This window comes from Rhinopithecus roxellana, chromosome 15, assembly GCF_007565055.1.
Source record: "Rhinopithecus roxellana isolate Shanxi Qingling chromosome 15, ASM756505v1, whole genome shotgun sequence".
NCBI lineage: Eukaryota > Metazoa > Chordata > Mammalia > Primates > Cercopithecidae > Rhinopithecus > Rhinopithecus roxellana.
Window position 1 is genome coordinate 121,404,778 of NC_044563.1, and position 14,029 is coordinate 121,418,806.

Genomic DNA, 14,029 nt, shown 5'->3' on the forward strand with positions numbered 1-14,029 from the left:
GGGCTGACACACAGTAAAGACCTCCTAGAAAGCTAGCTGTTATTAGAAAAGCAAATAATCAGAATAATGCAAGCCAGTCAGTTTCAAAAAATGCTTCCATGGGGCAGTGATATCTGGCTGCATCATAAAAAGTTAGGCATGGATTGAAGAGAAGAGCATTCTGATAAGAGGAAATAGAGCGAGATGGGGAAAATACAGACATGGAAATGAGGAAAGAGTCTGCATCAAGGACTTAGCACTCTACTCCACAATGCTAATGCACTCCACAAGGAGGCTGGATAGGTAAGAAGGACATGGAGAATAACCTTTTTTGGTCATGTCAAAGGCCAACACAGGAAAGCTATTGTTTTGTTTTAAATAGAGGTATAACTTACATGCCCCCAAAATTGTCTGGCTCTAACAGTGATGACTCCAAAATATTTTTGTGTGAAGAGCTTATGGATGATTGTCTGATTGAGGAAGGGGAGATTCAAGAGAAGTAAAGGAGTTGTTTTGAACTGTGTGTTTTTGTTTTATTTTGTTTTAGATTCTACTATTTGATCTAGATATATGTTTACTAGGTTAATTGAAAACACATTGTGTTTAGCTACTTTTCGGCTTCAGGGGATCAAGTCAGGTTAGGTAGTAAAAAAGACTCCTAGATTGAGCTACTCCTTTAAATCCTTCCTTTCAGTGACCTCACAGACATCACTGCTGATTGCCTGTTGCTGTCCAACATAAATTATCCAAGGTTCTTAGCAGGGGCGCTAATTGGCTCTAACAGCTTCATTGAAGGTAAGGATACTCATGAGCTGCCCTAATCATCACATAAATTATATAGACTGGAGAGACTTTTACAGTCTTGATTTGATTATTTATAGGTTTTATACTTTATACGGAATTAAAGAAAAATTATATGGGTTATGATTTGTATTCCCTGGACTTTTATCCTTTATTCTGTATCATGATTCTATGTTTCTACAAATGAAGGTATCAATAAAATTATTATACATGCAGGAAAAATGTATTGCTTCCTCATTCATTGGTAAGAATTGGGTTTAGCCCTTTGTAAACTCATTTCATTCTGTCAAGGACTCTATGTGGATGGTGTTTTTAATTCCTTTTTACGTATAAGGAATTTGCGCCTCAATAAGGTTAAGATAACTTCCAAATGATCACTGAGTTTATGACAGACCTATCTTGACCTCAAACTCGTTCCCCTTGAATACTGAGCATACTGCCAAACTATACTCAAAATGTAATTCCCTGTGTATTATTCCGAGACAATGTCTGAGACTGGGCAATTTACAAAAGAAGGAGGTTTAGTGGACTTACAGTTCCACATGGTTGGAGAGGCCTTACAATCATAATAGAAGACAAGAAGGAGCAAGTCACGTTTTACATGTATGGCAACAGGCAAAGAGAGAGAGCTTGTGTAGGGAAACTCCCATTTTTAATACCATCAGATTTCATGAGACTTATTCATCATTATAAGAACAGAGTGGGAAAGACCCGTCCCTGTGACTCACTTATCTCCCACAGCATCCCTGCCACAACACATTGTAATTATGGGAGCTACAAGATAAGACTTGGGTGGGGCACAAAGCCAAACAATATCACCCTCAAAATGTGTTTTCTCAATTAAACCATCTGATTACAAATGAGAATAGCTGTAACCTTAATCACTTATCTCAAATAAACACTTCCTGTCACTGGCATATACCTCCTCTGTAGAAGAAAATAACAAACATTCCCATTTACTGTATTTGGTGTCAACCTATAATGATTCTTTTCTCCACAATTTATGACTGACAAATTCAAGAAGGAGAAGAATCCCATTAAGTTTTATTTTACTTTGCTAAAGAGCTTGGAAAAAGTGTGCAAACCTAAAAAATTCAGGAAATTCATTGGCCTTTGTTCCTGGCACCCAATCCTTTGCTAGCACCTATGCCAGAAATTTTAGAAATCGACATGAGTTAACAAATTAGAAGACATCCTGAGGCATCTAGAAGACAATGCTTCATTATTTAACACTATATACACAGGGAAAAGATAGCCTAAGCATAATTAATAACCAGTGTTTTGCTCTGAAGGGTGCAAAGCGATGACATGCCATTACACTATCTTGACTCCACAAATCTCCATTCCTCAGACATTAAGTCATACCTTGTTGCACCCTGCCCATGTGGACTTGAAATGCTATCAGTGCTTTTATGAACAGTTTTTTTTGTGGAAGCCTGATGTCTGGCAATGGAGTATCTGCCATGAATTTTCCCTATTATTTTCCCAGAAAGGAAGTTTTGTTTATTATGTTGAGTAATTGTCATACACCTGGGCCTGAACAACTAGATGAGAACATTGCAAAGAAGAAATGTTATTTAAAATTCTGAGTGGGGACTTCATTTTATTCCCATTACATCAGACTCTCGGTGCTAAAAGCACCAAAGCAGGCTGTACATGTCTCTACAGGATTGCAAATGAACTAAACCAAAAGGAAGGGACTTTCTTAGTTACATTACAATTATCATGACCTTCATTATTATTGATGAATTATCCTCTGTTGGTATGGGGAGAGAAAGAATAAGAAGCAAGTAATGTGAGAGAATGCAAGATTTATTGTAAATCAATCAGATTAATCAGCTTTCAAACAATCAGTTTTTTTACAAGAATGTCTTCTCCCTTGGAAGAAGCTCTGGGAAGTCTCTGAAGTGCTCCAGAGTTCCATCTTCACTCTGTGGAGGGGGAAAAGTGTTATTGGAATGGGCCAGCTCAGATACAAGAGCCTGCATCTGGGCTTTTAGGAGGCCTAGAAATACAAAGGGATAGGCTACAGAGAATGGCCTGTAGACTAGCCCCATGCAAGTAGACTATGTTACACAAAAGAAAAGGCAAAGGACATGACTTCCAAAGAGAATCTATACATAATTTCATGCAAATATAATTATTTAGAGCATATTTAATTCTATGTACACACTCAATTTATTCTTTGACAATTCCATCATCATTGTATATTCTGAAAAGCACTTAATAGGGAGATGGAGCAAGAGCAGGGTGGTAGGTAAAAAAGAGCTTTTACCTTCTCTTCTAATAAATACATGGGCTTCTTAGGCTCAAGAAGGAGCAACGTACAACATCGCTCCAGGACAATTCCAAGGATTCAGGATAAAAACATCTAGACTCTTTAAATGAACTACAGGAATGATCTACCACCTACAAAGAACTAGAGATGACCTGTAGTCAGCAGAGGGTACTGACAGAATAGGTACAAGGGACACAAAAAAGTAAAGAGAAGAGACACAAGCTAGAACCATGCATAAAGGAATGGGGTCTGAGTCTGAAATGATGGGAACCCTATTATCAACTGACAAGACAAGTGAAGAAAATCATAATTGAATTGAAGATACAGGCACTATGTGGACATTAGGTTGAATCATTCCACCTCACCTTTGTGTAAACCCATCTTTGCGGCAAGTTGAGAGTCTTCTTCACAGAGATGCTTGATAAATTTGAGGCAAGACTTGGATCCTTTTCCAATAACAAGGTCAATCAAGACTCGAGCCTTATCCATGACAGTGTCATTTTCATCTCTCACTTTGTTCATGTTTTCCTGGCTAATAATTTCATCCTCTAATAGGCAATCCAGCAAGGCATTTATTGTGCCTGCACCCAGTGAATGGATAAAAATTCTTCTCTTTTTACGCAAGAGTTGGTCTGTTGGAAGCACAAAGATTCCTCAAATAATGAACACGACACAATTTCCCTCTCAATTTACCAACAGGGAAACAATCATTTAAACATTTCTCTCCACAAGTACAGCAATCCCAAGGAATGGTCTTATACCTTTGCATTTACTCCATGTACTTCCCTCTGATTCTAGCATTACCTATATATGCTCACTGAGTGACCTGGGAAACTTGATTTCATGATTTTTCTGTTAATCTCCTAAAAATCAGAGTCATTCTGTTCTGACACATCCCAATTTCTTGAATTTTGAAGGGAATTGACAGTTTCATGAATTTTAAAGGGAATTGACTGTTTCCTTTGAGAACAACAGCTGCTGATACCCATTCCTGTGCCCATTCTCATCCTGAACTACATAACTCTTCAAATGAGGACAACACTAGCAAAATTATAGCAGATACCAGTAGGATCCCAGATTCTTCCTGGCTTTTATCTGTTCCTTCAAAAATGCTGTGCAAGTCTGGGCATCTTCCCACCCTGCCTCTCCCTTCTTCTTTCCCTCTCCACCTCAAGGCTGCTCACACAAACATTCACAAAGCCTAATGAGAAAGGCAGTCCTTTCCCAAACTAATTCCTCCCTAAGACCTATCCTTTCCTGGGGAAGACTTACCAGCCATGACTCCTCACGTTGGCACTTGCAATGTGTGTTACAGTTGCAATGACAGGCAAGGTAGCTCTATCCTTTTAGGCAGGACGTGTACACAGATCAATGAATAATACTTACACCTACACATGTGTATTTATAATTATTTCCCAAGAAGCTGTTAACTATTGTCATTTCCCAAGGTATTTTTACATAATTGAATCTCAGATTGTAGCATGAACTGTGCCCATAAGAAAACTGCTTCACCATTCCTTGGTGGGTGAGAAACAAGAATAAGAGAGAAATGAGAAGGCACATACAGAGCTAAACACATACAGTAAACAATATTAATTCACTGAGATGTAAATAGAAAGTAAAATCAGAATATAGGGTAGTGTTTCCACTTAAATCAAGTACTAAGAGTTCTTTTTTTAAATTATGGTAAAATACACATAATATAAAATTTACCATCTTAGCCATTTTACAGTATCCAGTTCAGTGGCATTAAGTACATCCACATTGCTGTGTAGCCATCAATACCATCCAACTGCAATTCTTTTCATTTTGGGAAATTGAAATTCTATACTCATTAAACTGTAACTCTATATTCTTTCCTTCCATCAGCCCCTGGCAACTACCATTCTACTTTCTGTCTTTATGAATTTGACTTCTCTAGGTATCTCATGTAAGTAGAATTACACGGTATTCATTTTTTGATGCCTGGCTTATTTCACTTAGCGTAATGTCCTCAATGTTTATTCATGTTGTGGCATGGGTCACAATTTCCTTTCTTTTTGAAGTTCAATAATAGTCCATTCTATGTATATACCACATTTTAGTTTACACATTCTTCACTGAGCACAGATTTCTTCCCCCCTTTTGCTATTGTAAATAACACTGCTATGAACATGGTGTACAAATATGTTTTTGAGATTCTGCTGTCAATTGTTTGGAATATATACCCAGAAGTGGAATTGACAAATCATAGAGTAATTCTATTTCATTTTGTTTTGTGGAATCGGTATGCTGTTTTCCATAGCAGCTGCAGTACACTACATTCCCACATATAAAGCACAAGCATTCCAATTTGTCCATGTCCTTGCCAATACATATTATCTTTCTATTCTTTTGATAATAGCCATCCTAATGGGTGTGAGATGGACTAAGATTTCTTACCTGCCTTTCATTGTTTTTTACCTAAGCTCTAGGCTGTCTGCAGACACAGAAATGGTATATGAAGCAGTTTTGCTATTTGGAATGAAAGTATTTTATTATCTAAGGCCCTTTGTCTTCAGATGGCACCATTTTAAGTAACACTGTATCACAAAGATTAAGGGCACAGACTCTGAAGCCAGAATGGTTGGATCCACATTTTAACTTCTGATCTCAGGAAAGAAAATTAACCAAGCCTTAGTCTTCCTATCTGCCAAATAGGTTTGATGACAATTCCTACCTTGCAGTTTTATTGCAAGTATTTAATGAACAAATATAAGTCATCAAAATAGCCCCTGGCATAAAGGAAGCACCTCAATTATTATATGTGTCCATGTAAAATCCCTTATTCATCTCATCAATTCATTCAGCGTAAATATTCAGCATAGTTATTTACTGAGACTCAAGTCTGTGTGCCATACATTATTATAGATGCTGGGGATATAGTAATGATCAAAAACAAACAAAAATTCCTACCCTATTAGAAATTGTATTATAGTAGGAGAGACACATATACTCATTAAATGTATACAAACTATTTTAAGAGTTCTTTAAGGAAAAATATTCTCAGAAGATTTGAGGAATCACATCTTCACTAAATTACTTGTATTAGTTTATATATGTGACATAATTTGATAAATATTTAAAATCTGGGCAAGGTGCTACAGTTTAAGTGCTCATGAGCCCAGGAATACATCCAATGAGGTGAATTGGAGAGGGGAGGTTGTGCCTACCTGGTAAGGGTAGTCCTCTCTGAAGGGGCAGGGCTCCTCAGACCCAACTACTTTTGGCTAAGAGAATGAAAATTCAGTTTACTCTTTCGTTTTGAGGGTACTGTATCTCTAATTTTAAAAATACTTTCAGTTGGTTTACTATTGTTTTGAAACACTGTGAAAATTAAACAAAGCTTGACTGTGGTTCACATTTCACCTGCAGTCTGCTGATTTACTTTCTGCTTTCTTGGCAAATAATTGCATTTATTTTCTTGGAAATAGACATTTATATCTGGTAGTATATAGTCAAACATTGTGGAGATTTTAATCTTTGGCTTCTTTGAATTTTTTTCTTTTTCTCCCTACTTTTCCAATTTAACTTATAGCAGGCTCTGCGTCCTCTTGCTTTAGGTAATATTTATGGCAGGATAGAAATTAGAGATGGTCTGAATGACACTGAGATCTGGAACAAGAAGAAGATAAGGCACAAAAAGAATGAAACATCACTGTGGAAATTACAGAGAGAAGAATATTATCCTGGTTCTCCACCAGCCAGGAAAGCACACCAGTCTATGAAAGTACAGGAGATGGTGCCTGACAACAGCTGATGGCCAACTGATACCTCTAGAAAGCAAAACTCTAAGCATGAGGATTCCCAAACTCACATATGCTTCCCAGATCTCTTGAAGTTAAGCAGAAAACTCTTAGATATGCCACTCTATTACTGACTTCAAAATGAAAGTGCCCATGATTATAATGTTTGAATGGAAAAGGCAGGATTTCCTTTTCCTATTTTTCTGGGAAACACTCAAGTATATGTAAGTCTGGTAAGACTACAAGAATACAAGAAGAGAATAGAGACCTCATAATGACTAAAAGTGGAATTATCTACTACCCTATTTGTAAAGGCCCTTATTTCACAACATAATCTGAATTGAGATATAATTATCATAAAATAAATAAATTACATGATAAGCAACAGGTAGTCTTTTAAACGATGAGTGATGACTTGAAAATTTAGATCTAGACTTATTTCAGATTTCTGATTTCTGGAATTGTATTTGCTGCTGACAATTCAGAATTATCATTATGAAAAGAGTATTTGTTACTTTTTGGGAGTAGGGAGTAGTTATGACATGAAAGCATAAGTTATCTAGTTGCCACCTTTACTTATGTCATTTATAACTGTTTGAAGATACTCAGTTTACCATCTTTCATTTCTCTGTTCTTGGGTATAAACATTCTGGAACATATCTAGTGAATATACATTAGTGGAAGCACAAATCAAATGTAAGATTTTTTTTTTTCCCAGAAGTTTTCTCCTCTTCCCAGATTTGGAGTCAAATCACTCATTGAAGTATATTTTGTTAGTTGTATGAGATACTGAATAACTTAGTTAAACTATCTAAGCCTCAGTTTCCCCATTCACACACTTCCCTCATCTATATCATTACTATTTCTAGATTTATCATGACTATTTAAGATAACATATATAAAATCGTGGCCTGGCCATATCAGAAAGTGTCTGCTCTTATATTAGCAATAGTCTTGAAGGAAGACGGTATCCTGGTACCTTATATTTTTTTATAAAATGCTTACAGATTTCTTTATAGTAGACAAGATGAAATATATGTCCATTTTATGAAAAATACTAATTACCAGTGGTTCAGAGATCCACCTAGCACAAGCGGCCTCTCACTCAATCCCAGGCTCCATGTGATATGCTACGTGTTCCTCATCCTAGCACTGTGGTTGATTATATGAAGAAAATCAGCTGGTAAAATAGGACTCAGTGCCCGCCCTTGAGGAATTTAAAATAATTTGGCACTGATAAGGCACAAGCACAGGAAAATATTGTATGACAATACAGGAGAAAATGGACTAAGATGGTATGAGGTATCAGAGATGGGAGAATTAAACATAATCTGAAGCAATCAGGAAGATTTTACACAGGTAACACAAAATGTTCCCAGAATCTGCAGGATAAAAACATTTACATAAGCACTGAAAGAGGTTGCTAATTCGCTGATAGCTTGCCCTGTTCTAGGTAATAGAGTAGGTTGTTTAACTGGCCAGACAACACTAGAAAAAGAGCATTTGCATTCTAGCTTTGCAGATGAGCAAATTAACACTTCCAGAAGACGAACCTCTTACTCAAGATAATGAAGTCAGGAGATGTGAAAAATGTGATTTGATTACTTAAGTTGAAAGACCATAACAGTGTATCTGTACAAAGTAGAGCTGAGAGACCTGGACAAATCAGACACTGAGAATAATAGGAACAAAATTAAGAGGAGCAAGTCATGGAATGAAGGAAAGGATATAAAGGCTTTTTATTTATTTATTTTAGATTCGGGGGTGCGTGTTCTTGTTTGTTACATGAGTATTACATGCATAATTGTGGAGATTGAGCTTCTAATGTATCACCCAAATGTTAAACGTTGTACCTAACAGGTAATTTTTCATTTCTTCCACCCTTTCCCATGTTAGAATCCCCAGAATCTATTTTCTCCATCTTTACGTCCATGCGTCCCCATTGTTTAGCTCCCAACCTCTATAGAAAACTCAAAGAACTGAAAATAGAACTCTATAGATAACCCAAAGAACTAAAAATAGAACCACCATTTCACCCAGCAATTTCACTACTGGGTATCTACCCAAAAGAAATGAAATCATTATATTAGAAAGACACTTGCACATATATGTTTATCCCTGCACTACTTACAATAGCAACCTAAGTACCCACCAACAGTTGACTGAATAAAGAAAATATGATATATATATATATATACACACACACATATATATACATATATGAATACTTAATACTATACAACCATAAAAAAAGCATAAAGTCCAGTTCTTTGCAGTAACATCGATGAAGCTTGAGGTCATTATCTTATTATCTTCAGTGAAGTAACTCAGATATAGAAAATCAAATACCACATGTTCTCACTTATAAATGGGACCTAACCAATGGGTACCATCGACATACAGAGGGGAGTAATAGACAGTGGAGACTCCAAAAGGTGAGAGAATGGGTGGAGGATGAGGTTTGAAAAAATACTTATTGGATACAATTTCACTATTCAGGTGCTGGGTGCACTAAAACCCCAACTTCACCACATTGCAGTATATTCATGTAACAAATATCAGTTGTACCTCTAAGTATATAAAAGTAAAAATTAAAAATAAAAAACCTATGTTTAGATGACTGGTGTTGTAGAAATGAAGGGAAATAATTTAGGTGGATTACTAGTTAATGATTAATAGTTAAAGTTTATTTTAGAATAAAATTTTGAAACATGCGATTACATGTAAGCAAACTAAAATATATCTATGGCACAAGATAAATACTACTGGTGTAAATACAGTGAATTTCTGACTCTAAACTTATACATATTTGGAAGGATTTTGAGCAGAGAAAATTTAATTTGTTGGCTTAAGTACTTGAAAGAGTGACTCATCTGAATTTCTATGCATGCAATGTCTTTGCCTATGAGTTGCATTGCTCAGTGTTTGGATGTGGTACAATGTGAGTACTGTCAATTTAAGCGTAGGCTAAACCCTAATGTACCTCATGCTAGTAACAGATCGATCCAAGTTAAAGGGAGCTGCATATAAGTCACTCAAACAACTGGTATCATCATAGTAAATACTATTTTCTAAATGAGAGTCATCTGTAATGATGAATAACCTGCTCATGTGCTTTCTTCGGTTAGTACGTGCACATTAATACCTTCTTGAAAGTTTCTATACCAACAGTATTTAAATCCTTATCTCTTGCATTATAGAAGACAAGCTTTGCTTTGCTTACCTTTCTTTATCTCTAATTCACTTTATTGTGATATAATTTACATGTGCTTATGTAAACCCATTTTAGGCATAAAATTCAAAGTGCTTTGCTAAACATGCACATTGCCAAAGTCTATTTATAGAATATTTACATTATCTTAATAAGTCCAATTTCAGTCCGTTACAGAAAACCTAAGCTCAAGGTAAACCACTGATGTGATTACTAACTATCATCAGGGATTAGCTTTGCTTATTCTTTATTTTCATATAAATGGGATCATACGGTATGTACTGTGGGTGTAAGTTTCTCCTCAACTCTGAATCCGCCAGGTTCTACCTTGCTTCTGCATCCCTGTGCTGTGCCCTGCAATCCCCCTCAAGATGGTTACAGGGATCACTCATGTTTATTTTCCAAGGTTTAGTATCCCCCATTGTTAAGCATATTGGAAACTGCTGCTTCATATATTTTGTCTGTTTTTGTTTGTTTTAGACAAGAGTGTAAATCCAGTCTCTATTAAGTCATCTTGACAGAAAGTAGGAATCTCAGGTCCTTAATTTTAACTATAAATGTTCACCTCAGGTTTCACGTACTAGAGCCTAACCTTAGAGACATTCTTTCTTTCAGTTCTCATCAAGACCTGTTCCTCTCAGGTCCTCTGAAATTTCAGTCTCAACTTTTTGTTTTATAAAACCTTATTTCAGATTCTTTTTTCACTCACTTCCCACTTCCTTCCTTATCTCTTCCATTGGCCAGTAAATATTTCTGATTTTGTGTCGATCAAAAACAGTCACAAATTACCCTATTTCATCAAACTTTGACTTTATGAACAAACACATCTAACATAGAACTTCTTCTGTGTTCTGCTTCACAGAACCCTGTTATTCTTTTCTCTAGAATTTGGAGATGACCTATTTTTGAGTATTGTGCTTTGTAGCATCTATAATTCCTGCTGGAATTTTAGTCATAAAAGCAGGGACTAGCCAGGTACGGCGTTTCATGCCTGTAATCCTAGCACCTTGGGAGGCCAAGGTGGGTGGATTGTCTGAGCTCAGGAGTTCGTGACCAGCCTGGACAACATTATGAAACCCCATCTCTATTGAAATACAAAAAATTTTCCCAGTGTGGCAGTGTGCACCTGTAGTCCCAGTTGTTCAGGAGGCTGAGAGAGGAGAATGGCTTGAACCCGGGAGTCAGAGGTTGCAGTGAGCCGAGATCGCGCCACGGCACTCCAGCCTGGGCGACAGAGCGAGACTTTGTCTCCAGAAAAAAAAAAAAAAAAAAAAAAAAAGCCGGGACTGTGTCTGTTCATTTTTACTACATTATCTGGATCGGAAAGTTTCAGTTCTTTTTTATACAGGAAGTTAGTAAATATTTATCAAAAAATTTTTACACCGCATGTTTTCCACAGTCTAAATATAGTAATCGACCATTATTTCACATCACAGGTTGTATTCATAGTTTACTTTTTCTCTATCAGGAAAAAATATTTATATCTCTTTTATCTCTCAGATTTTTAATACTTCAATAAATTTGTTCAGCATGTATTGACTTTCTTTGCTATCAGAACTTAGTGTTTGGGAATAATTAAAAAACAAAACATAGCACAATGTGAATAATTTATGTAAAATATGTATGTGTATCATGGTGTAACATATGTAGGTGGCTTATCATATACATTTGTTTAGGCTTGTATGAATAAGTAAATGAATGTAACATATAATATGGGTCTTACAAATATTTCCACAAAGTAACAACATCAAGAATATATTTGGAGTTACTTTATGAGATATATGATGAAGAGTGATCCATCTGCACTTCTGCAGAAAACGTTATTTTTGAATAAAGGAAATAATAAATCCTAAGCAAATAATAAATCCTTTATCTTTTTTTTTTAAAGTTGAAGATTGTATATAACAGATTAAAGCAAGTAGGAAAAATAAAGACTCAGATTTCTTTGTCCATATACAAAGAGTGACATGATGGACTTAGATGATTATAAAAGGCACATGCAGAGGTTGTAGCATCACAGGGGAAGGAAGAGGGCTCTAGGAAGTCTCTGAAGTGCTCCAGAGTTCCATCTTCACTCTGTGGAGGGAGAAAAGTGTTATTGGAATGGGCCAGCTCACATACAAGAGCCTGCATCTGGGCTCTTAGGAGGCCTAGAAATACAAAGGCATAGGCTACAGAGAATGGCCTGTAGACTAGCCCCATGCAGGTAGACTTTGTTACACAAAAGAAAAGGCAAAGGAGATGACTTCCAAAGAGAATTCATATATAATTTCATGCAAATATAATTATTTAGTGCATATTTAATTTATGTACACACTCAATTTATTCTTTGACAATTCCATCATCATTGTATATTCTGAAAAACACTTAATAGGGAGATGGGGTAAGAGCAGGATGGTAGGTAAAAAAGAGCTTTTACCTTCTCTTCCAATAAATACATGGGCTTCTTAGGCTCAAGAGGGAGCAATGTTGTACATTGCTCCCCAGGACCATTCCAAGGATTCAGGATAAAAACATCTAGACTCTTTAAATGAACTACAGTAATGATCTACCACCTACATAGAATTAGAGATGAGCTGTAGTCAGCAGAGGGTACTGACAGAATAGGTACAAGGGACACAGAAAAGTAAGGAGAAGAGACACAAGCTAGAACCATGCATAAAGGAATGGGGTCTGAGTCTGAAATGATGGGAACCCTATAATCAACTGACAAGACAAGTGAAGAAAATCATAATTGAGTTGAAGATACAGGCACTATGTGGACATTAGGTTGAATCATTCCACCTCACCTTTGTGCAAACCCATCTTTGCGGCAAGTTGAGGGTCTTCTTCACAGAGATGCTTGATAAATTTGAGGCAAGACTTGGGTCCTTTTCCGATAACAAGGTCAATCAAGACTCGAGCCTTATCCATGACAGTGTCATTTTCATCTCTCACTTTGTTCATGTCTTCCTGGCTAATAATTTCATCCTCTAATAGGCAATCCAGCAAGGCGTTTATTGTGCCTGCACCCACTGATTGGATAAAAATTCTTCTCTTTTTACGCAAGAGTTGGTCTGTTGGAAGCCCAAAGATTCCTCAAATAATGAACACGACACAATTTCCCTCTCAATTTACCAACAGAGAAACAATCATTTAAACACTTCTCTTCACAAGTACAGCAATCCCAAGGAATGGTCTTATACCTTTGCATTTACTCCATGTACTTCCCTCTGATTCTAGCATTACCTATATATGCTCACTGAGTGACCTGGGAAACTTGATTTCATGATTTTTCTGTTAATCTCCTAAAAATCAGAAGTCATTGTGTTCTGACACATCCCAATTTCTCGAATTTTGAAGGGAATTGACAGTTTCATGAATTTTAAAGGGAATTGACTGTTTCCTTTGAGAACAACAGCTGCTGATACCCATCCTGTGCCATTCTCATCCTGAACTACATAACTCTTCAAATGAGGACAACACTAGCAAAATTATAGCAGATACCAGTAGGATCCCAGATTCTTCCTGGCTTTTATCTGTTCCTTCAAAAATGCTGTGCAAGTCTGGGCATCTTCCCACCCTGCCTCTCCCTTCTTTCCCTTTCCACTTTAAGGCTGCTCACACAAACATTCACAAAGCCTAATGAGAAAGGCAGTCCTTTCCCAAACTAATTCCTCCCTAAGACTTATCCTTTCCTGGGGAAGACTTACCAGCCATGGCTCCTCACGTTGGCACTTGCAATGTGTGTTACAGTTGCAATGACAGGCAAGGTAGCTCTATCCTTTTAGGTAGGGCGTGTACACAGATCAATGAATAATACTTACACCTACACATGTGTATTTATAATTATTTCCCAAGAAGCTGTTAACTATTGTCATTTCCCAAGGTATTTTTACATAATTGAATCTCAGATTGTAGCATGAACTGTGCCCATAAGAAAATTGCTTCACCATTCCTTGGTGGGTGAGAAACAAGAATAAGAGAGAAATGAGAAGGCACATACAGAGCTAAACA

The 14,029-nt window shown here is 36.6% G+C and overlaps 2 protein-coding genes across 4 annotated transcripts; both read right to left on the reverse strand.

Annotated features, from left to right (window-relative positions):
* Nucleotides 1-2,356: 2,356 nt before the first annotated feature.
* LOC104665274 (caspase recruitment domain-containing protein 18) lies at nt 2,357-13,775 on the reverse strand. Of its 3 annotated transcripts, none has more exons than XM_010367041.2 (3): nt 13,726-13,775; nt 12,823-13,089; nt 2,357-2,711 (listed from the first exon to the last, which is right to left on the reverse strand). In XM_010367041.2, the coding sequence occupies exons 1-3, from the start codon at nt 13,730-13,732 to the stop codon at nt 2,707-2,709; spliced, it is 279 nt and encodes a 92-aa protein (XP_010365343.1). In that variant the 5' UTR covers nt 13,733-13,775; the 3' UTR covers nt 2,357-2,706. The 3 variants fall into 3 exon arrangements, with proteins under 3 accessions (XP_010365343.1, XP_030774467.1, XP_010365342.1); XM_030918607.1 differs by lacking the exon at nt 2,357-2,711 and adding an exon at nt 11,804-12,109 and having other exon boundaries at nt 12,823-13,110; nt 13,726-13,737; XM_010367040.2 differs by lacking the exon at nt 2,357-2,711 and adding an exon at nt 11,805-12,109 and having other exon boundaries at nt 13,726-13,760.
* LOC104665277 (caspase recruitment domain-containing protein 18-like) lies at nt 2,577-4,395 on the reverse strand. Its single transcript, XM_030918608.1, has 3 exons — nt 4,331-4,395; nt 3,424-3,690; nt 2,577-2,711 (listed from the first exon to the last, which is right to left on the reverse strand). The coding sequence occupies exons 1-3, from the start codon at nt 4,335-4,337 to the stop codon at nt 2,707-2,709; spliced, it is 279 nt and encodes a 92-aa protein (XP_030774468.1). The 5' UTR covers nt 4,338-4,395; the 3' UTR covers nt 2,577-2,706.
* Nucleotides 13,776-14,029: the final 254 nt, after the last annotated feature.